The 22,009-nt window shown below is 60.4% G+C and overlaps 1 protein-coding gene and 1 long non-coding RNA gene across 3 annotated transcripts; both read right to left on the bottom strand.

The window, feature by feature from the left end:
* Positions 1 to 412: 412 nt before the first annotated feature.
* On the bottom strand, positions 413 to 18,630 carry UBAC1 (UBA domain containing 1). Of its 2 annotated transcripts, XM_081790987.1 has the most exons (11): positions 18,304 to 18,630; positions 14,592 to 14,712; positions 13,622 to 13,695; positions 9,252 to 9,359; positions 8,248 to 8,350; positions 7,866 to 7,974; positions 7,725 to 7,766; positions 6,981 to 7,203; positions 4,192 to 4,278; positions 3,287 to 3,425; positions 413 to 1,025 (listed from the first exon to the last, which is right to left on the bottom strand). In XM_081790987.1, exons 1-11 carry the CDS (start codon positions 18,439 to 18,441, stop codon positions 910 to 912), a joined length of 1,260 nt encoding a protein of 419 aa, XP_081647113.1. In that variant the 5' UTR covers positions 18,442 to 18,630; the 3' UTR covers positions 413 to 909. The 2 variants fall into 2 exon arrangements, with proteins under 2 accessions (XP_081647113.1, XP_081647114.1); XM_081790988.1 differs by lacking the exon at positions 7,725 to 7,766 and having other exon boundaries at positions 18,304 to 18,625.
* On the bottom strand, positions 4,763 to 6,974 carry LOC145713040 (uncharacterized). Its single transcript, XR_014135998.1, has 2 exons — positions 6,186 to 6,974; positions 4,763 to 6,154 (listed from the first exon to the last, which is right to left on the bottom strand). It is a non-coding gene; the product is annotated as an uncharacterized LOC145713040 (long non-coding RNA).
* Positions 18,631 to 22,009: the final 3,379 nt, after the last annotated feature.

Here is a 22,009-nt window from a genome sequence, read left to right as displayed (position 1 = left end):
CAGCCGACAGCCGAGCGCACCCAGGTCTGGGCCCAGGCAGGTGGGGCCGCTGCAGAAGACGAGTTCAGAAAAACATCTGAAAAAGGCGTCGAGCGGTAAGTAACGCGCAGCACTGAAAAAAAAAAGCAAAGCGCTAACCCATTTTCTCATTTTGCAACGCGAGTAACGTTTACAAAGGAAAGGCAGCCCCACTGGCATCCGGTCCGCCCTCGGAGGCCTGGGAGCGCTCGCCGGGCCCATACAGACCGTCCGCTCCAGTCGGAACCGCCGTTCTGCCCCCAGGACGCGAGCCCGGGCAGCCCGCCACGCCGAGGGGGCAGCGACTACCCGGAGCGGGACAGGCGCGGCGGGCGTGCCTTGTCGGGAGTGCACAAGCCCCTCTCCGGCGCTAAAGTCACACTAGGACAATAGCAAAAAGGGAATTCATTTATTAAAGAAAAATCATCTGTGATTTCCTCTACGTAAGTTAGCACTGACTTCACACTTTGGGTTGAAACATGCCTTCTCCCAAGTGACAAGCAGCACCTGCGGGTCGGGTCAAAGAGCGTGTCCAGAGCCCAGAGGGACACTGTGGAGGGAGGGGACGCCTCCCGGGGCATCCACGCCTGTAAACACTGTTGGAGGCTGGAGATGCGGCCGGCCGTGCACGCTGCCATCACACGGGTGTCTAAGCAGAAGATCAAAGCCGGAGAAGGGCCCCCGGGCCCTGACGACCCGGGGTGGGGTGCGGAGGGCGGGGTCCGGCGAGCCTCCCCCTCCCCCCCCAGCCTGCGGCACTGGCACCGAGGGGGTCTCCACGCTCTTCCGCGGCTGGCTGGCGGGCTGGCGGGTAGAAGAGGGCCGTGGCTGGGGCCGCCCCGGCTCCCGGACAGGTGCTGGAGCCGTGCAGGGGAGCGGCCGCACTTGCGCCTACGTGCGGTTCAGGGTCTGGAAGATCCTGGAGATCTGCAGCATGACCGGCCCCGTCTCCGGGTCGTTCATCCACTGGGTGCTGTTCAGTGGGTTTTCCAGCATGTCCTCAAACGCTGCGGGGAGAACACGGCAAGGCCGGCTGAGACGCAGCTCTCGGCACGCGGTCAAGTACCACGGACTTGCCTCTCAACCGGCCTCTGAAGGGTGAGCCGTGAGTATCCGGGTCACCCCTCCTCAACAACCCCCCAGCAACGTCTGATCTGCTCAGCCCACCGGGGCACCCGCGTCTCCAGCCCTGGGCGGGCAGGCGGCGTGCCCGTGTGCTTGCTGGCGCACCGATTCTGGAAAGCAATCTGGCAACGGCTATCTGCGATCTTAAAAATAGTCGCAGCCTATGACTCAGTAATTCCGATTCCAACCCTATCCTGGCAAAATAATCAGATGCAGAAAAGACATAAAAACACTGTTGCAAATTTAACGATATCTGATTGGGAAAATGAGAATGTTCAGTGTTCAGGAAAGGACTTAAAAAAACCGGACGCGGGGCCACCTGTGCGGCTCAGTCGGTTAAGTGTCCGACTTGACTTTGACTCAGGTCATGATCTCCCGGTTTGTGAGTTTGAGCCCCGTGTCAGGCTCTGTGCTGACAGCCTGGAGCCTGCTTGGGATTCTGCGTCTCCCCCTCTCCCTGCCTCTCCCCTGTTCACACACGCACTCTCTCTCAAAACAAATATCAACACTTAGGACATTTTTAAAAGAACAACAAAAAAACCCGAACATTAAAAATGTGAGCAAGGGGCGCCTGGGCAGCTCAGCAGGAACCCCTCATCCCAGGGTTGTGGTTCGAGCCCCACGTAGGGTGTAGAAACGACTTACAAATAACATCTGACAGAAGGGGTCTCCCAGCACACGCTGTCGCCCGCAAACCCTGGCCGTGTGAGCTCACAAGCTGCAGGCGTCACGCACGTCTGGAAGGTGCCGTCCTCCCTCCGGCCTCACCCGTCAGCACACGCGGAAGTGTGGAGCGGCCCCACGCGCACCAGCCTCGGGGAGCGCACTCACCCTGTCTGCTCATGGCGCTTCAGGGCCACACGGGACCGCGGAGTAGCAAGGAAGTCTGACTTGGTCACTTGCTTGTGTGACCTGACAGCCATCCCAGCCCTTAAAACCACCGGGGGACCCCTGATGGGCACCCTCCGGAAACCAGTCGCAAGTATCGGACAGGGAGCCCAGAAGGACGGCAGCGCGTCCAGGCCAGCTCGAGGAAGCACACAGCGTGGGGTCAGTGAGGAAGGGGTCACGGAGGAAGCTGCTCCGTGAACGTGCTGGGCACCCCACCCGCCGCCTCCTGGCACCTAGAGCCGTCCTGGGGACAGGGGTAAACGGCGCGGGGCCCCAGGGGCTGGCTGGGACAGACGGCAAGGACGGACATCTATCAGAGCAAGGACGGTCTCCTACCAGACTCGCACCTGCCAACGTCCAAAAGAAACACCTGTCCAGAACAGAAGCGCGAACAGGACGTCTGCGCATGCGACAAGACAAAGGCAAGGTGTGGACACAGGATGAGCCCTGACCAAGCCCCAAGGTGGAGGTGACATCAAAGCAGCTGGCAGACGCGGGTGACAGGGGGGTGGGGCTCAGGGCACAGACACAGGCACGCTGCCCCGAGGGGCCCACGGGATGATGAAGGCCCGCTCCTGGGGTGGGGGAGGGGACCGGAGGACCCACAGGGCCCAGAATTCCACACTGTTGGTGGTGCCTTTTTCAGTTTACTGATTTGAGAGAGAGGGAAAGCGAGAAAGAGAACAAGTGGGGGAGGGGCAGAGAGAGGGAGAATCCCAAGCAGGTTCTGTGCTGTCGGCACAGAGACCGAAGTGGGGCTCGAACTCTCGAACTGGGATCATGGCCTGAGCAGAAATCAAGAGTCAGAGGCTTAACCGACCCGGCCACCGGGCATCCCCAGGCTCTTTCCATCCCATCCTCCGAAGCCAAAAGGATGTGTGGTTCTTAGTTTCGTTACTATTCTGCGAGTCACAAAAACCATACGTGCTTCCGGACGCAGGCTGTTTCACGGTCAGACGGAGGGCCAGAGAAAGCCCTCGCGACCAGAAAGAGCAGAGGCCAGTGTCTCCCGCACACCTGGCCCCGGCCCGCGGGGCGCTGCCTACGCTCTCCTCAACCTGGACGGGCCACTCTGGTGCCCACAGCTCGTCCAAGTCGTCTGCACGGGAGGCCGCCACACCACGGCCGCAGCCCGGCCGCTGGGCCCCACCGTGACTCAGGCAGGAGCTCCCCGAAGGTGACAGGGACGTCGGTGTCACTCGGTGAAATCCACGCGATGTGGCGGGGCCCACCCCTGGGGAAGCCCACGTACCTAGTAACGTTTTAGGGTTGGTCAGGCCCAGCTGCACCACTGGATTATCCAGGATGGCTTGAAAGAGGGGGCTGTCGGGGTCAATGCCCTTGTCCAGCTCCTCGGGGGAGGGCTTCCGGTCTCCCAGCAGCCACTCGCACTGCGGACGCAAAAGTCACATACACGTTAGTCGCTCCTGAGCCCCCACCGGCAGCGGCTGCCCCCGGGGAGGGGCCCAGGCCGGGGGCTCCGATGTCGGCACGGCCGGCAGATCCCAGCACGGCGGCTCAGACAAACGTGCCTGGGACTTCTCGGCAGGACCCGCACAGGGCGCTGGGAGGAGAATGAAGAGAGGCACGGAACCCCCAGGCTGCATCCCCGGGAAGTCCCCGCCCCACCACCACGCCCTCCTCAGGCAGCTGTCGTGGGTCCACAGCCTGGGACCTGTCCCAGGTCAGCTCAGCCAACTAACGACTCACGTGCGTGCCAAGGAACGCACGCGGTCGTACAAAGACAGATCCCGGGGCGCCTGGGGGGCTCAGTCAGTTAAGCGTCTGACTCTTGGTTTCTGCTCAGGTCATGATCTCGCAGCTTCGTGGGTTCGTTCCCCATGTCGGGCTCTGTGCTGACAGCATGAAGCCTGCCTGGGATTCTCTCTCTACATCTCTCTCTGCCCCTCCCCTGCTCGCTCGCTCTCTCTCTCAAAATTAACGTGCAAACTTAAAAAAATAAAGAAGAAAGAAAGAAACAGAGAAAAGAAAAACAAGGCCCAGAACTTTCTCAGTATGCAAAACATGTTATACTGTGACACCATCTACCCTCTCGTCTCCCTCGGAAAGAACGGACCGCCTGAGACAGGAGCCTGGTGCACGTGACGCGGGCGAGGGGAGAGCGTCGCTGGCACAAGGACGCGTGGCGGTACTCACGGCGGCGTTCTGCTGGTTGTTGTTCACTCTGAGAGCGTCTATCACTTCCTTCTCGTCGAATCCCATCTCCATCAGGGAAATGACGGCCTGAAGGAGAACCCAAAGGCCACTCAGTGCGCGCTCGCCGAGGACCAGGGAGCCGGGCCGTGTGGCCCGGATCCACACTGGGAAGCCTGCTGAGCAACATGCCACGGGCAGGCCATGCCAGCATCAGACCCTTTTAGGTCTGTCCCCGTGTGTGGCCAGAAAGGTCTCCACCAGCACGTGAGCTCTCTGCAGGGGCCCCGGTCCCCAGAACGAAAGGGGGAGGGAGAGACCATGAGGGAAGCAAACCCGACTGAGGTGGGGAGAAAAACATCCTGCTCGCTTGCGGGAAATAGGAGGTTTCTGCACGTTTTATCCTTTAAAAAATGACACTAAAATTAACTTCAAACATCTTACATTTAACAAAACATAAACCGTAAACATAAACGTTTGAGAATTCTCAGAGGGAACGACGACCCAACGTTCAACATCCTGGCGATGAGAGATGTACGATTTCAGGACAAAAACCACAGAACACGTTACATCCTTCGCTTTACCCTTGACTTTTATTGTGCAATCTTTAAAAGGGTCAATTTGGGGGGGAAAACAAAAGTAAAAGATTTCATCAAGTTAACTGCCTGGAGATCAAACCACACTCTTGTGAACTGGGTCCCCGTCTGCTTCCTGGCACACTTTTCTGTGTTAACCACTCTACCTCGCACACACCCGGGTGTGGGTGCTGGCGGCCACGCCCAGGCTGCACCGGCCCGACAGGTGTCTCAGAGAGCACCCGGCGGAAAGGAAGTCAGCCGGGGCGGCAGCCAGAAAGATGCTTCACTGGGGCCCAACGGTGTCCACTGAGCTCACGAGAAAGCATCTGTGCGATGACCCACTTCCTTTCCTTTCCCGAAGCAGCTCCTAACCCCAGGGCTGGCGGGGGTGGGGGTCCCCCCGCAAATCCTAGGAGAAGAACGCACCATGTGGTAGCTGACCCCCGGGTCACATAAAATCACCGGGACCTCCCACTAAATCAAGCACACGGAGACCTTCCTGTGAATGTCAATAAAAACCTTCCTCTCCTTTCACTCACTCCCAGCTCAGCCTAGAGAAACCATGGCCCAGTCCTTCCGCACGGGGACTCTGGGGTCACGCCCCCAGCCCGCCTGCCAGGGGTCCACGCGCTCACAGGCCCCAAGACCCGGCTCTGCCTGCCCCACGCACTGCACGCACTGTCCCCCCGCAGCTGGCGTTGGCGTGGGGGGGAGGGGAAGAGACCGCGAAAAGTCCGTCTTGGTCTCAAGTCCAAGCCCTGCTCCCTGATCCAGACCTCCTGGGAGCCACACTAACACTCCCGTCCTTCCAGACTATTCTTTCAAATGGTGTGGAACCAAAGGGTGGGAGACGATGATGTCCCGGGTCAGCCTCGACAGCCTTTTGCAACAATCGTCACAGAACCTCTACCACAAAGAGGGGACAGGAAGGCCTGGCACAGGCATGCGTCTTGGGAGAAGAGCACCTCAGGTGTCACTCAGCGTCACGAGGCTGAGAGGGCAGCAAAGACCACCGGCTGAGCAGTGGTGTGCCCGACGAGGACAACGTGAGACCACCCTCCAGGGAAGTCCGGAGCCCAGAGGAGCACAGAGCACCCTCCAGGAACACGGCCTCCCCTCCCATGGGGCTCAGCCCGGCGCCCAGACCAGGCTCTAGAAACACCAGCTACGGGCTCAGCTGTAGCTGAGCTCACAAGAAAGCAGACAGAACAGCAAACTAGCCGGGGAGGGGGCAGGAGGCATTAGCAGGGCCTGGGGGTCAGGGTCTAACGTGCACACGCAGACAGGATGTGGGCCTTGGGTCCACGTGAGAGGACGAGCTGGAGCTTATAGCCGGCACCCTGGAAGGGATCTGTACTTAAACCCAGCACCCTGGAAGGGGTCTGTACCTAAACCCAGCACCCTGGAAGGGGTCTGCACCCCCAGAGGGAAGAGGAGCCAGAACAGCACCGGCCGCCGTGCGGGGAGCGGTCGGCCCCCAGAGCCAGGGCTCACACCATGCGCTGTCAGCGCGAACCGGGCCCCTGGCGGGAGGTGCCGCTCGACCCAGGGAAACAGGTGCAGGATAGGCTAGGGTGGGCATCCCACGAGCCCGCGGGTGAGCCCCCACGGACGACACGGCACCCCAAGCCAAGTCAGGAACTCACGGACTCAGAGCCCTAACACCTCGAAATGACCCATCTATAATCTGAAAGAAAACCGCAGTCTTAAAGCACAGAAAACATCCAAGGGGAAATCACGACCCTGGTCAAACGACCGAACAGTGGAGAACAGGGAGCCGCAGAAGCACGCAGGAGGAGGCGACAGTGGGGGGCAGCCACACCAGACACAAACGTCAGCCGGCCAAGTGCAGCCCGAGACGGCCCAGGCCTCGGGTCCTGACATCCCGCAGACACCACGACCAGGTGGTCAGAGCCTGACCGCCTCCCCGTCCACAGTCCTGCGGCGCCCCAGCCTCTGGTCTCCGGGCAGCGTCCCCGCCCAAGCCCACGGCTCACTCACGGCAGGATCGCGGACAGGACCATCGTGAGTTTTCAGGTGACAAATGAATATGTGGAGGAAAAACAGCCACCTGGATTCACGTGAGCACAAGTGAAAACCAAACCTGGGCCTGACGACAAGCCCCTCACCAGGTCCAGCTTCCTCCACACGGCGCAGCCCCACGCGGACAAACGCCAACCCCGCCGGGCGGTGTCCAGGCCCCGGAGCACGTACCCGAGCGTCGGCCCGGAACTCCCTTTTCCTCCGGATCTTCTTGAAGATCTCCGTTAGCTCGTCTCTGGGCTCCTCGTCTCCCGTGTTAGTCCCGGCCGCCTCGGAGGCAGCCTCGGGGGCGGCCTCCGCCCCTCCCGGAGAGGCCTGGCCCGGAAGAGGCGTGTCGATGGTCGGGTCTTCTGCGTGTTCGATCAACCACTCCATGGCCTGAGGCACCGACATGCTGAAAGGTGACAAGAGACTTTCCAGATGGCCCAGGCCAATCATTGAGGGCCTCCCACCTCCTTCACATCCCACGGAAGGCTCTCTGGCTTTAGTGACTTCTCCGGCAGGAGCTGGGGACCCCTTGGGAGAGGCCGTGGCCCTGGCCCCGAAACCCCCTAAGACCCCGGCCACAGCACAGAGACCCATTCACCAAGCAAGGGCCATAAGCTTATGAAGAACATGACACTCTTAGGTCCAAGGCCAAGAGCAGAGCCCCCCCCCCCCCGACCATCCTCTGGCTGTCAAGGCGCTCGTTTCAGAGCTGAGTGTGGACGCAAAGGCAAGTGGCCGCGGCGGGGCAGGCGTAGGAGGCTGCTTAAGAGGACACGGCTCCGGGCCGCCACGTCCCTGCCACAGGCAGGCTTCCACGCAGCGCTGGCAACGACGGCCCGGGAGGACCCGGCCACCCTGGCCCGTCCCCAGCGGGGGCGAGGCCACATCACACTGTCCTGAGACAACGGAGGTGCCCCACTAGCTTACCTCGGGGATGTGCGTGCGGGGTTTCTCTTTAAAAACTCACATCTAGCAGAAACGGTTCAATCAGAGAGTTTGGGACGGAGGACGTCACCCCAGGGGAACCCACAGCATCGGCAGCAAGGGGAGGAGGTGGCCCACACGTACTGGTTCAGCCGCAGGGCCTTGGCGGCCCTGGTCTCCGGGAAGCCCATCTCCGTGAGCTGCCGCAGGGCTGCCTCGTCCACTCGCCCGTCCTCCTCTTCGTCCAGCATCGCTGTGGGCGAGAGACGGGGCGACCCGTGAGGGCCGGGCCAGCGCGAGGGGCCCGGGGTCCCAGGTGCGTGCCGACCCCCCGAATCCTCAGCAAATCCACACGGTGCCTCGGCCGGCACCCGTGCGGACAGGAGCCCGCGTCAACCGGAAGCACAAACATAAAGCATTCTTCGTCCCCCCGTGTGACCCTGGGGGCCGTGGCCAGTGAACGGGCGCCGCGGGGCCCACGGCGGGTCCAAGCGCAGGATCGCGGCCAACCCGGGCTTGCTCGTACCGTTCGCCTTCTTGAACAGCTCGACCGCATCCGGGTTCAGCGCTAACAACTTCTGTGCCACCTCGATGAGAGACACCAGGATCTTCCGGAGTTCCGTCTGGAACTGCAGGAAAGGAGAAAAAGGCTCTTAACTGCTTCACGTGCCCGAGGCCCGCCTGGAGGTGTAACCACGCTCCTGGGCCCTAGACCCCACATCCCAGTCCCGACTATACTGCTGCCACTTCCGCGACACGGACACCGACGGGAGGCAGAGGCGGGGGAGACCGGACTGGCAGGACTCTGTGCCCGGTAGGGAGGCGTCGGACGGGCGACACCGCTCAGCCCCTGGGCCGACGCAGAAAGCACCCGGCACGGAAGGGGAAGAGAGCAGCCTGACCCGCCGGGCCCCCCCCCCCGCACAGGCCTCGGGCTCTCACCAGGAAGAAGACTGCTGGGAACTCGATCAGAACCCTCTAGGGGTGGGTCCCCGGTCCCACGGGCGACACAGGGGCCGGCCACCACTCGTTCCCACGACGGGCCTCCGACGCCGCAGGGAGGACACGCACGGGGCAAACCGCGTGCGGGCCGGGGCAGGCGTGCAGAGTGCGATGGCACACTCTGCTGCTGAGGTGAGCAGGGCCGTGGCGGCACTCTCGGAGTGGGCGGCCACGAGGTCCCAGTCCGCGGGGCACGGTGCACCCTGCTGGGACCGCTCCATGGGACACCGGACACACCCTGCTTTTCTAGCTCAGGACTTCGCATCCAAAATCACTAAGGGTCCAGATTTCTCTCTACCAGTTTTCACCAAACTTCGGGCAAAACCCTAGTAGTTTCCAGTAGCATCTACCTTTGCGGTCCCACTTTCCAATGTCTTCTTAACCTTTTTGTTTTGAAATCGTTTAAGGTCTACGGAGAAGCTACAAAAACGCACACAGAGCTCCTGTTTGTCCCTCCCCCCACCTCCCCAAGCACGGCCCCCACGCAGGCGTGAGGAGCACGTGGCGTGGCCCATGGCGGGCACTCACGTCTCTGATGTTGGTCTGGACCTCGGCCCGGTCCATGTTGTAGGAGGGCAGGTTGGCGGTGGCCCGGAATATAGCTTCTCTATCCGGGGCTTTCTCTTCTTGTTTTTTCTACACAGAAAAGTAATCAGAAAGTCTGAAACGAATAGGGCGCCTGGGGGGCTCAGTCGGTTAAGCCTCCGACCCCCGATTTTGGCTCAGGTCAGGATCTCGCGGTTCGTGACTTCAAGCCCCGCGTCGGGCTCTACGCGGACCGTGAGGAGCCTGCTTGGGGTTGTCTCCCTCTCTCTCTGCCCCTCCCTCACACGTGCGCATGTTCTCCCTCTCAAAAATGAACAAACATTAAAAAGAAAAAGGAAGTCCAAAAGGAACACGAGAGCAAGAAAAGGCAAGGCCGCATCAGCCAGAACACGGGCTCCAGCGGGGAGAGCGCCTTTCCCGAGGGGGCGGGCGCCGCTCTCGCCTCGGCAGAGGGTCCCTGCGGGTTCTGTGCGCGTCCTCGGGGACAGAAGACGTGATGCTCTCTGGGGACACGATTCCCGCCCGTCATAACCAGAGGGCGGCAGGGCAGGAGAGAAGGCAGACACGGTGTCTCGTGGCCACAGGGAGACTGTGGCTGTGCCGGGGCGCCCGACACAACAGCACATCCGCACCAGATGGCAGCGACTCCAACACAGAGAACCGGAGCCATAGAGACTGCTCTTCCGAGACAGAAAACAGACGGGGGTCAGCCGAGCACGCGCAGCAGGAGTCCAGCCGGAAACCAGGCCAGGCCGACGCCAGAGCCCGAGGGAAGTGCCCAGGTTGGGAGGGAGCATCCGAGGCCAAGAACAGTGGCCCTCTACCACCCTGCTCGGCCAGCGACCGCCTTGGAGAGGGCAGAGCCGGGGAGCCCCGGAGCCAGGCAGCCTGGGCTCAGCAGCCAGAAAAGGGGGCCCTGTCCTAACCCTGGACGAGACCCAGTCCCTGCGCTACTCGGCTTCAAGGACACCCGGCAGGAGACACACCCCCGTGGGAGGAGGGAACAGGGCCGAGTCTGCACCCCACAGGCGCGACCGTGGACCAGCAGGCGCGACCGTGGGCAGAGAGAGCAGCCGGTGAGCCCCTGGTGCCTCTTGGAGAGACGGCAGCCGAGGAGGCCCCGGGGTGTGAGGAAAGCCTCCAACACGAGGGACAGAGACCCGAATGAGAACGGGGAAGTAAGGAAGCGTGAAGGAGACGACAAGAGGAAAAGGATTTCACGCCAGAAAACCCTTGGAGATGGGGGCGCAGCAGGAGGCCATCACCGTCGGAGGAGACACCGCTGGGAAACGTAAAAGATCACCACCAGATAAACAGGCCACAGCAGTCAGGGGAAGATGTCCAGGAAATCGCCAACATCCAACCAACAGGAACTCCGGAAAGAGGGAGAGAAAACGAGGGGAGGGCACTGTCCAAGAACAATCCAGAAAAACTTCCGGAACGAAAACCCACGAATCTCTGACTCTATGTGCCGGGGGCGGGATCTGCATCAACGCAGATCATGAACTTCCAAAGCCCTCAAGAGCCTTGGGCGGTGGGGGGTGCTGGAAGACCCCAGGGGGAGGGGAGGGGAGGGGAGAGGAAGCAGAGCAGGGACCGGGGACAAGTCAGGACCGACCAGCCGCTGCCGGCCACATGGAAACCCCGGACACTGGGCCCAGCACCTTCATCGTGCAGTGCACGCACACAGGTGGTGCTCACCGAAGCCACTGGCCGCTGCAGTGCAAGGCCGCAAGACTCCTTTCCCTTCCCAGATGCTAAGGGAAGCCAGGCTCCGCCACACGAGTCAGCCGGAAGATACCGATTCTGCAGGTGGACTCCGAATGTGGCCCTAAGATCACACTCCTGCAATCACACCTGCACAGTCCCGGGGGCTGTGAGTAGATGGATTTTGTGGTGGGATAAGCTCAGGCTGCAGCATACTCAACTTTAAAGGAAATGCCCCCCGCCTTGGTGGGCCTGACCTAATCAGGCAATCCCTTCAAAAGAAAAGTGCTCTTTCTGGCCAGAGGGAGAGTCAACGCGTGAGAAATTCTGCCACTGGCTCTGAAGATGCAGGGGACCGTGAGGCAAGGAATGCGGCGGCCCTGACTGACCAAGCAAGAAAACAGGACCCCGGCCTGTTAGCGGTAGGAACCGACAACCACCAGAACGCACCCAAAGCAGACCCTTCCCCAGAGCCTCCAAAGAGGAACGCGCACCGGCCGCACCTTGATTTAGACCTGAGAGCCTAAGGCAGGGCCCGGCTGAGCCCACCCGGACCACTGACCCACAGACCTGGGAGCTGTGTGCTGTCTCAAGCTGTCGTCTGTGGTTATGAGGCAGGCGGCAGCAAAGAGCGTACGGATATACAAGATTCAGAAGCTCGGACACAGGGGGTGAGATGGGAAAGCCTAGAAGCCACTGAGGCAGAGGGACGCGGCTGGAAGGAGCTGGAGGGACATCTCCAGGACAGCAGGAGCTGGCAGATGGCCTCACACATGTGACCCTGTTTTCAGACAGATTTATTAATCCGGGCAAAGAATTTGAAAAACTTAGCAATAACCCTACAGAAAAAAAGAAGGAGGGGCACCTGGGTGGCTCAGTCAGTTAAGCATCGTCCTGCTTCGGCTCAGGTCATGATCTCAGTTTGTGAGTTCGAGCCCCACATCAGGCTCTGTGCCGACAGCTTGGAGCCTGGATCCTGCTTCAGATTCTGTGTCTCGCTCTCTCTCTGCCCCTCCCCTGCTTGCACTCTGTCTCTCTCTCTCTCTCTCAAAAATAAATAAGCGTTAAAAAAAAAAAGAGAGAGAGAAAGAAAAGAAAGGAGAAGAGAAGAGAAAAGAAAAGAAAAGGAGGAGGCAATTGTGGGTTCCAGGAGAAAGTTGTATAAAAAAGGATAGTCTTAGGGGTGCCTGGGTGGCTCAGTTGGTTAAGCGTCTGACTTCAGCTCAGGTCATGATCTCACGGTCTGTGGGTTCAAGCCCCATGTCAGGCTCTGTGCTGCCAGCTCAGAGCCTGGAGCCTGCTTTGAGTTCTGTCTCTTTCTCTCTCTCTCTCTCTCTCTCTCTCTCTGTCCCTCCCTCACTCATACTCTCTCTCTCTCTCTCTCTCTCAAAAACAAACATTAAAAAAAAAAAAAAAAAAGGATAATCTTAGTACCCTTCCACTCCTAACAGAAAACGACATTATACACTAATCCTAACGGAAAGCCTGAAATCTTCAACCAGCGTGGAAACAACCAGGGCTATGATCTAACACACCAAACACCAAGAAGCCGAAGAACCTAAAGCTGATATTCTGAGAAATAATAAATTATGCGTGCTGTTTATCCATCAGGAAGAGAATCGCTCAAGGAAGAGCGAAATGAGTTAAAGATGTTGCCTTTAGGGTGCGTGACTCCGGTGGGAGAGGGAGATGCTGCTTTTTATCGAGAGACCGGTACCATTATTTGCCTTCGGAAACGCATGTTACTTTCACTTAAAATTAATAATAATTCACAGAAACGAGCGTTAACGTCTTACGATGTTTTGTTTTGCAAACGTGCGCAGACAAGGTGAACTGCCGCGTGAGGTCCGCAGCCGCAAGTTACCCAGAGCCGCCGTGGCGGTGGGAACCCCATCGTCTACACTGGTTACCAAGGGCTCGCACTGTAACTGGAGAACCGCGTTCCGCCCAGGCAGTTCTCAGGGACAGGCAGGGGCGGGCCCGGTTCTGTCTCCCGGAGATGGGGGGGGGGGCGGCTGGCCCATCTCCATGCCAGTGCTGTGGCCGGGTGTGGCCACAGATAAGCCCCCAGGCCCTCCCCCCCGTGCCGCCTGTCCCAGAGGAGACCCTGAGATAGCTCACTGCTCAGAGGCCCACGGCCCACGGAGTTTGGCCTGCTTTCTCGGGGGTGAACGCCCTCCCTAGCATTTCAGAGCAGGAGTAAGAAACTCTGTCCCCAAGATAAGCGAGGAAAAGTTGTGAAATTGGTACAGCAGCCCCTTTCCAACAGCAGCGTTTTGCACCTGGGCGCAGGTGTGGAAGGCCCCCCGTTTCTCCAGGAACTTCCCGAGCACGAGCCTGCGCTCCTGGCACGGGGGCCCAAGTGTGTGCCCGCCACCCCTTCCCCGTGCTCCGGGGGCCACCCGGGGAGAGGAAGGAGGGCGCTCCCGGAGATCGGGGCGGACGGGTGGCCCGGGGGGGCGGAGTGCCAGCCACGCGGCCAGCGACCAGGAGAGGCTCTGCCACGACAGAGAAGCCCCGTGACTGTGACCGTGGGACGCGCTGGGTCCGCGAGCGGCCGGTATCCAGAACCGCGTCAGGCCGCGGGCTTCAGTGTGGGGGCCTCCTGCTGACAAAGACGTCCAATTCCCAACTCTGAGACTCACCTTTTCTTCTGTGGACACGTCGGCCATCTTGGGCAGCGGACTCGGGGCACGCTTTTTTATCAACAGTAAGACATCTAGAAAGGAAACACGTCTGTCAAGCCGGTTACCTCCCTTATCCGTGAAATGGCAGAACGGGCGCCGGAGGACCCGAGGACACAGGAGCAGGGGCGCCCTCCGGGTGCCCCCCAAGCCGAGTACTCACATGAGCCCCTTCGCCCCCCCGTGCGCGTGCAGGTTCCCTGGCCCGGCGGGACCCCGGCTGGGGGTCACACACAGCACGGCCCTGACAACTGCGCCAAGAACGGGTGGAAACCTCACAAAACGCTCCTGTTTCAACGGGCTCCGCTCTCGGAGGCTGGGGGGCCGGTCTCCACCCTCAGAGCTCAACCCGGGGCGTGCGGGGGGGAGGGGGGCCGTGGGCCGCGAGGCTGGCAGCTCCCGCCTGGTCCCCAGCCTGACCCCCACACTCCACGGAGGTCTGGGAACAGTACTTCCGAAACGGATTATTTAAGAGAATCCCAGAATTAAAACCACCCTTTGAATGACATCTAGAAAACCAAAGGTTTCTCCCCACACGCTTCGGACGCAAAGCCTAAGCGACGGGACGGACGTGTCTGTAGCAGGAGTGTCTTCCCAGGACACCGGCGCCCTGGGGTCCGGCCGCACGATACAGCCGGGAGCAGCCCTGCAGACCCTGGGTTTGCTCAGAAACAGCATTAGAAATGAGGTTCACAGCTGGTTTCTCAGATGGATGCCGCCCGTTCCATTTCGGTCTGTGCTGTTTGTCACAAACGTCCCACAATGCGTACTTTGTTGTACCAAAGGGAAAATAAAATCCCTTCAGTGGACCCAGTGTTCTCGGCCGGTCCCAGCCTGGAACGCAGACGCGGACGTCGAGGGTGCTTTGCCTCTCAGGTCCCCCGTTCCCACGGGTGCCGCGGCTCCCCCCGCTGCCCCGTGAGGCCCCTACCTTGGTCTTGGATGTTCTCTTCCAAGATTGTTTTGGCATCACTCAGCACCCTCTCCGAAGCAGCGTGTATTAATTTGTGATGGGTCACACTTTTGGGGTCTTCTAAGCTCCCATGAGCACACTGGGGGGAAGAATCATATATTTCAAGACAGAAAATAAATAAATCATAATGGTAACAATACGGGACCTGACCCTCAAACCCCAGCGGGAATGTACTGGCTACTAGCTAAAAAGTCAGAGCGCAGACGAAGTCAAAGAATTCTCATCAATGGCGGAAGCCAAACAAAAGGCCGCAACATCTGATCCCTAGGGCAGCAATCTGTCCACCCACCCAGTAAGTGCTCCTGAAATAGGTTCACGGCTTGACATAAAACACCCTGCTGGCAATCAGTGGCCACCTGAATCGCCTCCCTAGTCTGCAAAGATCTGGAGCAACATTTTAAAATGAAAACAGCAGGTCCACCCTAACCTGAAAACCTGAAAACCTAAAAACCTAAGTATGATTTGTGTACTTTTTCTGTCTTCCAGACGCACGGAAGGGGCTGGGAGACGGTGAAGAGAGAAGGCGAGTCCGCAGACAGTAGAAACAGGGCCCTGACCACTGAAAAGCCCGCAAAACCCCGAGAGGAGAACGACCAGCCTTCACTCGGCCCTTGGCTTGCGCTCAGCACGGGACCACCACACAGATCCCGAAGCAAGCCGCAGGTGCCCCGGGTGGGGCCCCTCCTGGGCGGCCGAAGGGGACTGGCCGACTGGCACGCAGTTGTGACTCACTGGCCAGGGCCTCAGGCGCCCCAGAACGTGGCATCGGGGCAGGGGTGGGGGGACACTGAAGTCCAGGCAGGAGAAGGTCGTGGCAACACCCGGAACACTCTGGCTTCAGGGGGGCTGTTGTGCACTCACATCGACGGGCAAGGATGAAGGGCACAAAGAAGGGCCCAGCCAACAGCAAGATCCGCTCCTACATCTATGAGAGCAGATGCCACCCTCCCCCCACTTGCCTTGAATTCGACTCTGGCTCTGCTCCCAGAAATACTGGGTGTGCTCCTTCTAACTCTGAAATTCGCAGGCTAGCTGATCTGACAAGTTCAGAATACGGTCTATGAAACACAATTTTCCAAAACAACCCTCATGTGGTCCCTGAGAAGACTGTGCTGTGCAGCCTGTCCACGGCGTGCCAGGAGCACAACACAAGCGTGAGTCATCCGCACACACCGTGACTTCATCCTGCTCCTTTGTTCTCGGCACAGACGCCCCGAGCAAGCGAAGATTCGGCAGCAGGACGGCCCCAGCGGAGCCCATCACGGGAGCCGGGCGCTGACACCCGCTGAAGCTGCTTCCTCCCCAGAAGGGTGAAGAGGCCGTTCCTCCTACACGTGACGTGACCTCCTGGGTCATCCCAAGACACACCGTCATGTGATCTCATAGCCATATTAACAGGTGCCATGTCACGCAGTGACAATTTCACAAGAGACCCCAACTGATGTGGAAAGAAAAGAAAAGCTACAGAGCTCATCAGGTTCTTTACGAGTTATGGTAAGAACGCTCCTCATTAATAAAGCAACACGCTCCCAGGAGTACCACTGGGGGCGGGGGGAACCCACAGCGTCCCCTTCGAGGAGGAAGGGAAACATTGCGCCAGCCTGAGTGTGCACCAGGGGAAGATTGGGAAGGAGAAACAGAAGCCCGGGCGGGCTGAGCCTCACTGCCTGCTGCAGTGACACTCAGGCGATGGTTTCCCGGGTGACGTTCAAGTACACAACTTGAGGATACCCGTCGCTAACTACTGCATTCTGACCGGCTCGAGAGACGGCGCGTCCTGCCTACAGAACAGGACGGGCACGGAGGGGGGAATACTTCCCGACCACTCAGCTCTCGAGTCCCGTGATTTACGTGGCTCCCCCACACCTGGAGAGACTGCAGAGTGGAACAAAATCTCAATTTAAAGTAGGAGAGTGCCAGAAAAATCCCCCACGACACACCTCAATCCCGACTGGAATAATAAGTATCAGGAACATGGTAATTAGCATCTTATTCAAATTGGCTGCCTAATGAACCCCAAGAGCTCCTGAAATTCATTAGCAAGCAACTGCGGATCAGCCCGACAGCTCTCACTTCCTGTTCCCCTTCATAAACTAATATTATGATAGCTATGTAAATTAGTGAGTTAAGTCAAGTGCCACCCCGATTTACCCACCGACTTCTCCCTGCCTGACTCAGCAGGTGTCGCTCCAAGTCCGGGCAGTTCTGAATTGACAGTCCATTTCCCGTTATTCCATTAATCCACAGGTTTGTTCTGAGCACAGAGAGCCTGGCTCTGGACATGTGAACACAGACCCAGCCCTCGAGGAGCTCCTGTCCTGGGTGGGCTGGGGGGAGGGAGGGGGAACAGCAAGTCGGGGAGGTTTTTTTGGCTTTTGTTTTAAACGTACAGGACTCGGGGCGCCTGGGTGACTCAGCCAGTTGAGCGTCCGACTTCGGCTCAGGTCATGATCTCGTGGTTCGTGAGTCCGAGCCCGGCGTCAGGCTCTGTGCTGACAGCTCAGAGCCTGGAGCTGCTTCGGATTCTGTGTCTCCCTCTCTCTCTGCCCCTCCCCCACTCATACTCTGTCTCTCTCCGCCTCTCAAAAATGAATAACATTAAAAAAAATTTTTTTTTAAATAAATGTACACGACTCGACAAGCAACAGGGCCTGGTTCTAACAGCCTGCACGCTCGCGGAGCCCCCAGCCTACCAGCCTGCTGTCCGGTGGGTTTCTAGATGGCGAAAACACCCGACTGGCCCCCTCCTGGATGTGAGGCCAGGACCGCATCCTAACTGACATCCAGCGTGTTCCAGAAAGGGATCTGCTCTGGAAACCAGAATGCCTGCCTGCCTTCGCCAGTCACGAAACAGCTCCACAGACCCTCACTCCCAAGTGACTCAAAAGTATCTTCGTGCGTAGTTCCTACAGTAACTGGAAGTTCGTCCTTGGAGAGGACGCTCGCCACAGTACAAACGTGTAATTTACTACATGGAATCCGCACCAGAAGACTAACCTAAACCCTGACAAGAAAACACCGCACGGGCCAAGGGCAGCGGGAGTCAGGTGTCCCAGCCTGCCCGAGTGGAGGAGTTTACAGAGACACGGCCAGCAAGAACTACTTCCAAAAATTAGCAAGCTAAGGAGCCAACTATACAGGGGTATTTCACATGAACTGACCGTTAAAAAGTGGCTTTTTCAGCGAGGAGACTCTTCTCCTAGACCCACCCGCCGAATGGATGCAAAGGCCACGGCAAAGCAGGGGCTCGGGGACGAGTCTGGCAGCGGCCCCATTTCAGGGACTCCAGCTCAGAGGCTCAAGCGGGCCAGAGCCAGACCCCATGCCAGCCAGCGGTAAACAGCTCCAGGTCGCCCGCCCCGCAGGGAAGGGAAGCCACTTCTCCTTGGCGGGTCCCTCTTCCTCGGGCCCCCGCTAAAAACCAAGAGCCTCACCCCAAGCGCAAAGCGAGCACAAATGATGGAAAACCACGAGGCCCTGCTCCGCGCGGCGACTTCACCTTTCCTGCCTCAGTTTCCCGGCCTGCCCCGAGCTCCTCGGGCTGCGGCAGGAGTTGATCGTGAAGCGCTCGGCCCGGAGCCCGGGCCGGGGAGGGCGTCGGGAAGGTGTAGGGGTTGGGGGGTCGGGAAGGGGGCGGCTAAGGAAGGGGGCGGCCGCGGCCCGGACTTACGTGCTTGAGGCAGCGCTCCTTGAGCTTCTCCACCGAGGTGTCCTCGGTCGCCTCCTCCAGCCACTCGGCGCCGTCGGACGCGCAGATGTGCAGCCGCAGCACCTTGCCCGCGAAAATCTTCTCCTCCTGCACGAACATCGCGCCGCCGCCGCCCGGCCTGCGCCCGCCGCCCGGGCCGTGAAGGTCACCGGGGCGGGGCTAGGCCGCCCGCGCGCTCCCTCGCCGGCCGCCGCCGCCCCGCCCCGGCTCCCCCTCGGCCGGCCGCCCGTCACTTGCCGCGGGCCGAGCGGTCGCCTCGCTCCCGCCGCCGGGCCGCCGGGGGCGCGCTGTCCCCGCCGCGCCGGAAGTGCGTCACAGCGCGCGCCCGGAGCCTGCCGGGAGATGTGGTTCTCTCGTAGCCCCGGCGCGCCCGTCGCCGCGCAGGAAGTGCGTCGGAGGGAGCGCCCGGGCATGCCGGGAGGTGTAGTTCTCTTGGTGCCGCCTCCGTCCCACACCGCTTCCTTGCACTTCGCAGCTCCGGGCCGCAGGCACGCGGGACGGTCGAGTTTGGTGATCAGTTCTGAGATGCGCTCTGGGTGAAAAATACACAGCAGGTCTCCGAGAGTCCGCAGGGAAAAGGAATGAAAAATACTCCCTGTTGTCTTTGTATTGACTATAAGTTATTGATTATAGACTGTTATATGAAATAACAGTCTAGGTGTATCGGGTTATGTAAGGTATGTTGAAATTGATTTCTCCTGTTTCTCTTAAAGCGGAGCCTACCCACAGTTTTAATTGCACATGTGGCATCTATTGTGTTTTTCTGGACTGCACTGCTCTGGGTCAACTTCTCAGAGTGTGGTCCGCAGCCAGGCAGCGGCAGCCCGGGTTCCCGGCCTCCCCCGAACCTTCCGCGTCAGACAACCCCGAGCGGCCTCCACTAGGGGGCAGAGCCGCAGGCGGACACTTGTAGCGACTGGCCTCCCCCCCCCCCCCCCCCCCCCCACTCTGCACGTTTCCTGTGACAACGACAGATGTGGGTGCTGCGGTTCGGGCCAGACCTAGACCACGTATGATCTGGTCCATTCAGAGAACCTTTACTGAGCAGAGATGAACGCCACACAGCTCCCCTGTTCGTGCTCAGGAGGCCGGCAGCCTAAACAGGGCCGTGGTGCCCACGTCTGTCCCCTTCGGACGTTTACTGTCCCCGTGCCGCTTTGTACCCATGTTCTCATTCTCCCCCACAATCGCTCTGACCATGCCCGAATTTCGTTTGTCCTGTTAGCGTTTAGTGATTGCCTCCATGAGTCGGGACAGGAACAAACGAGCGGGCTCTCCGCTCGGCTGGGAGGCAGTGGCCGCGAGGGGAGGGAAGGAGGCTGGAGGCGCCCAGTGGGGCCAGGCCACAGGAAGGGGCGCTACAGCAAGTGGCCTTCATCGGAGGCCGTGGGGGCTGCAGCGTGGATGGTCACCACCCTCTGGTGGGGCTAGGGAGGAGGACAGGAGCCAGCCTGGATGCGGGAGATGCAGCTGACGGAGGGCAGGTATCGGGGAGAGCAAAATCGGGGATCCCATGAGTGCCTCCAGCGTGCGTGACAGGGTGCACCTCGGTGCCAGCACCCGAGGGAGCAGGAGAGGGTGGGCGGCAGAGGTGTTGCGCTCTGCTCTGCACAAGGAGTCCTGGACATCAGGGGACGTCCGAGGGGCCCGGGCCGGAAGGCAGGTGAGTGCGCAGGGCTGAGGTCCAGCGGACAGGCCCGGCTGGAGACAAGGGAGGGCAGCCGCCGGCTCGTCCACAGGAGCCAAAACGACGGTGGTGCTCACCCCGCCCCCCTGTGCAGAGAGGAGCCCACCAAGGAAACAGAAGAATGGTACCAGGAAGTTCTAAGGGCGAGGCACCATGAGATCCAAAAGGGGGGATTTCAAGAAGGAGAACATGCGGGCACGAACTGGAGGGAGTCGTGGCGGGGCGCACACCTCTGAGACCGCACACCGGCTCGGCCACTGTCTGCGAGGGGCTACGCGGTACCGCTCGGCCCAGCTCCTGTTGGCGCCACAGGCCTTTCGCGTGTGCGGGACGAGGGCCCAGGGGGCCTTCCTGTCGTATGTCAACAATCAACTCTCGAAAAGCGGTTCGCTGTACCTTTATCAGCCGAATCAGCCGAGCCTGGCCATGTGCCTAGCACCCTCCATCCACAGAGTCTCCCTGCTCACCGACCAACTCCTGGCCTCAGGGCCCCCCCTTCCTCCAGGAAGACCACCCTGACTGTGCCTGCCCTGAGCCACCCCTCAGCACTTTGGGCACCGCTCACCCTGACCCCGTCACGCGGGCATAACCCCCTGCAGAACGGGTGTCCTGAGTGATCTGTTTCCGAGGAGACAGACCTAAAGAAGCAGTCGGTAAACAGTAACGCTTCTCATAGGAATTCAGGAGAAGAGTACTAGACGCCCCAGAGGACCTGGGTCCGGGGCTCCTCCTCCCGGGCTCTGCTTCCCGGCAGTCCACTGGGAGCAGGGACGAGGTGCTGTCCCGGGATTCCCTGCGGTGAGGGGGCCACGCTGTCCCCAGAGACCTCAGCGGGTTCCTCCCTGTCTGAGCCTCTGTTTCCTCTTCTAGGTGAGAATGAGGACACGTGTGCATCCAGAAAGGGAGCACCTGCCACCCAGCTTTGGGGAGCAGTCAGCCGCCAGCCCCTCTGCCTTGCAAGGTGACAGCTCACGCTCCTCAGTGTAAAGACCCGGCATCCCACGCAGCCGGGGACACCCCCCCCCCCCACCGGCCTGCCCGCAGCCAGCTCTGCTTCTCCCCTCGCCTAACGCCTGCCTCCCCCCTCCCAACAGACGCAGGTCCCTAAAGCACGTTGCGCCTGCCACTCCTCGCAGCCTCTGCCTGCGCACCTGCCTGGGTGCCCGGAGGGCGTGTATTTCGTACCTACGGTGCACCGGGAGCCGCTTCAGGTGCCGGAAGTGCGGCAGGAATAAGGTGGCCGCCGGCTCCGGGAGGTGCTGCTGGTCTGAACGTGGCAGGCCCAGGGCCCAAGGTCGAGCCCGGCAGAGCCGAGGGTTTCCCTGAATGCGGCTGAGCAGCCTTGGCTCCGGACCCCAGAGGGCCCGCGAAGAGCGGAGCCGCCCTGGGAGGTGCCAAGGGGACGACCTCCCTTCCCATGGCCCCCCCTCCCCCGCTGACGCCGGCTGAGACGCAGCTCCGGGACCCTGGGCAGGCAGTGACTAGGCCATAAGGGCTGGAGAGGGTCTCCCGGCCAAGCGGGCCTCGAGCCCGGCAGGGAGGGGCATCCACCCTGCGGGGATCCCAAGCCTCCCCGCAGCGGCTGCCGGCGGTGCCTCCCGGCGGCCACTAGAGGGCAGGGGCGAGCTGTGGTCCTGGTCCTGCAGGCCGGCGGGTGAGCCGCGGGCAGGCGCCAGCCCCTGTCCTCTCAGCGCCCCTGCAGGGAGCCTGCCTGGGCACAGCGGCTGGGCCAGCACCTCCTTCGAAGGTAGTGGGAACGGGCCCTAATGAGTGACTAAGAGCTCTCCAGACAGCAAGAGGGAGGAGGAAGTGATTGGGGGGAAACTGAGGCACCCAACAAGAGGAAACAGCCCCACCACCCCTGTGGGTGCCTTGGGGAGCCCAGTTGGAAAAGCACAGCTCTGGGCCAGCACCTTTCAGCGGGAGACCCCAGGACCAGAGAGGCAGGCATCTGGTCATGTATCCTGTTCAATCAAAAGC

Source organism: Panthera onca, chromosome D4 (assembly GCF_046562875.1).
Source record: "Panthera onca isolate mPanOnc1 chromosome D4, mPanOnc1 haplotype 2, whole genome shotgun sequence".
NCBI lineage: Eukaryota > Metazoa > Chordata > Mammalia > Carnivora > Felidae > Panthera > Panthera onca.
Note: the sequence above shows the minus strand (reverse complement) of the source record. Positions and strands in the feature narration are given on the sequence as shown.

Excerpts from the sequence above, each read along its gene's own strand:
- UBAC1 (XM_081790987.1), bottom strand. The coding sequence starts at position 18,441 with ATGTTCGTGCAGGAGGAGAAGATTTTCGCGGGCAAGGTGCTGCGGCTG. Across the intron at positions 14,713-18,303 it reads AGGAGCGCTGCCTCAAGCAC|TGTGCTCATGGGAGCTTAGA; the intron begins GTAAGTCCGGGC and ends TCTTCCCCCCAG. Across the intron at positions 7,767-7,865 it reads AAGGCCCTGCGGCTGAACCA|ATGTGAGTTTTTAAAGAGAA; the intron begins GTACGTGTGGGC and ends CGTTTCTGCTAG.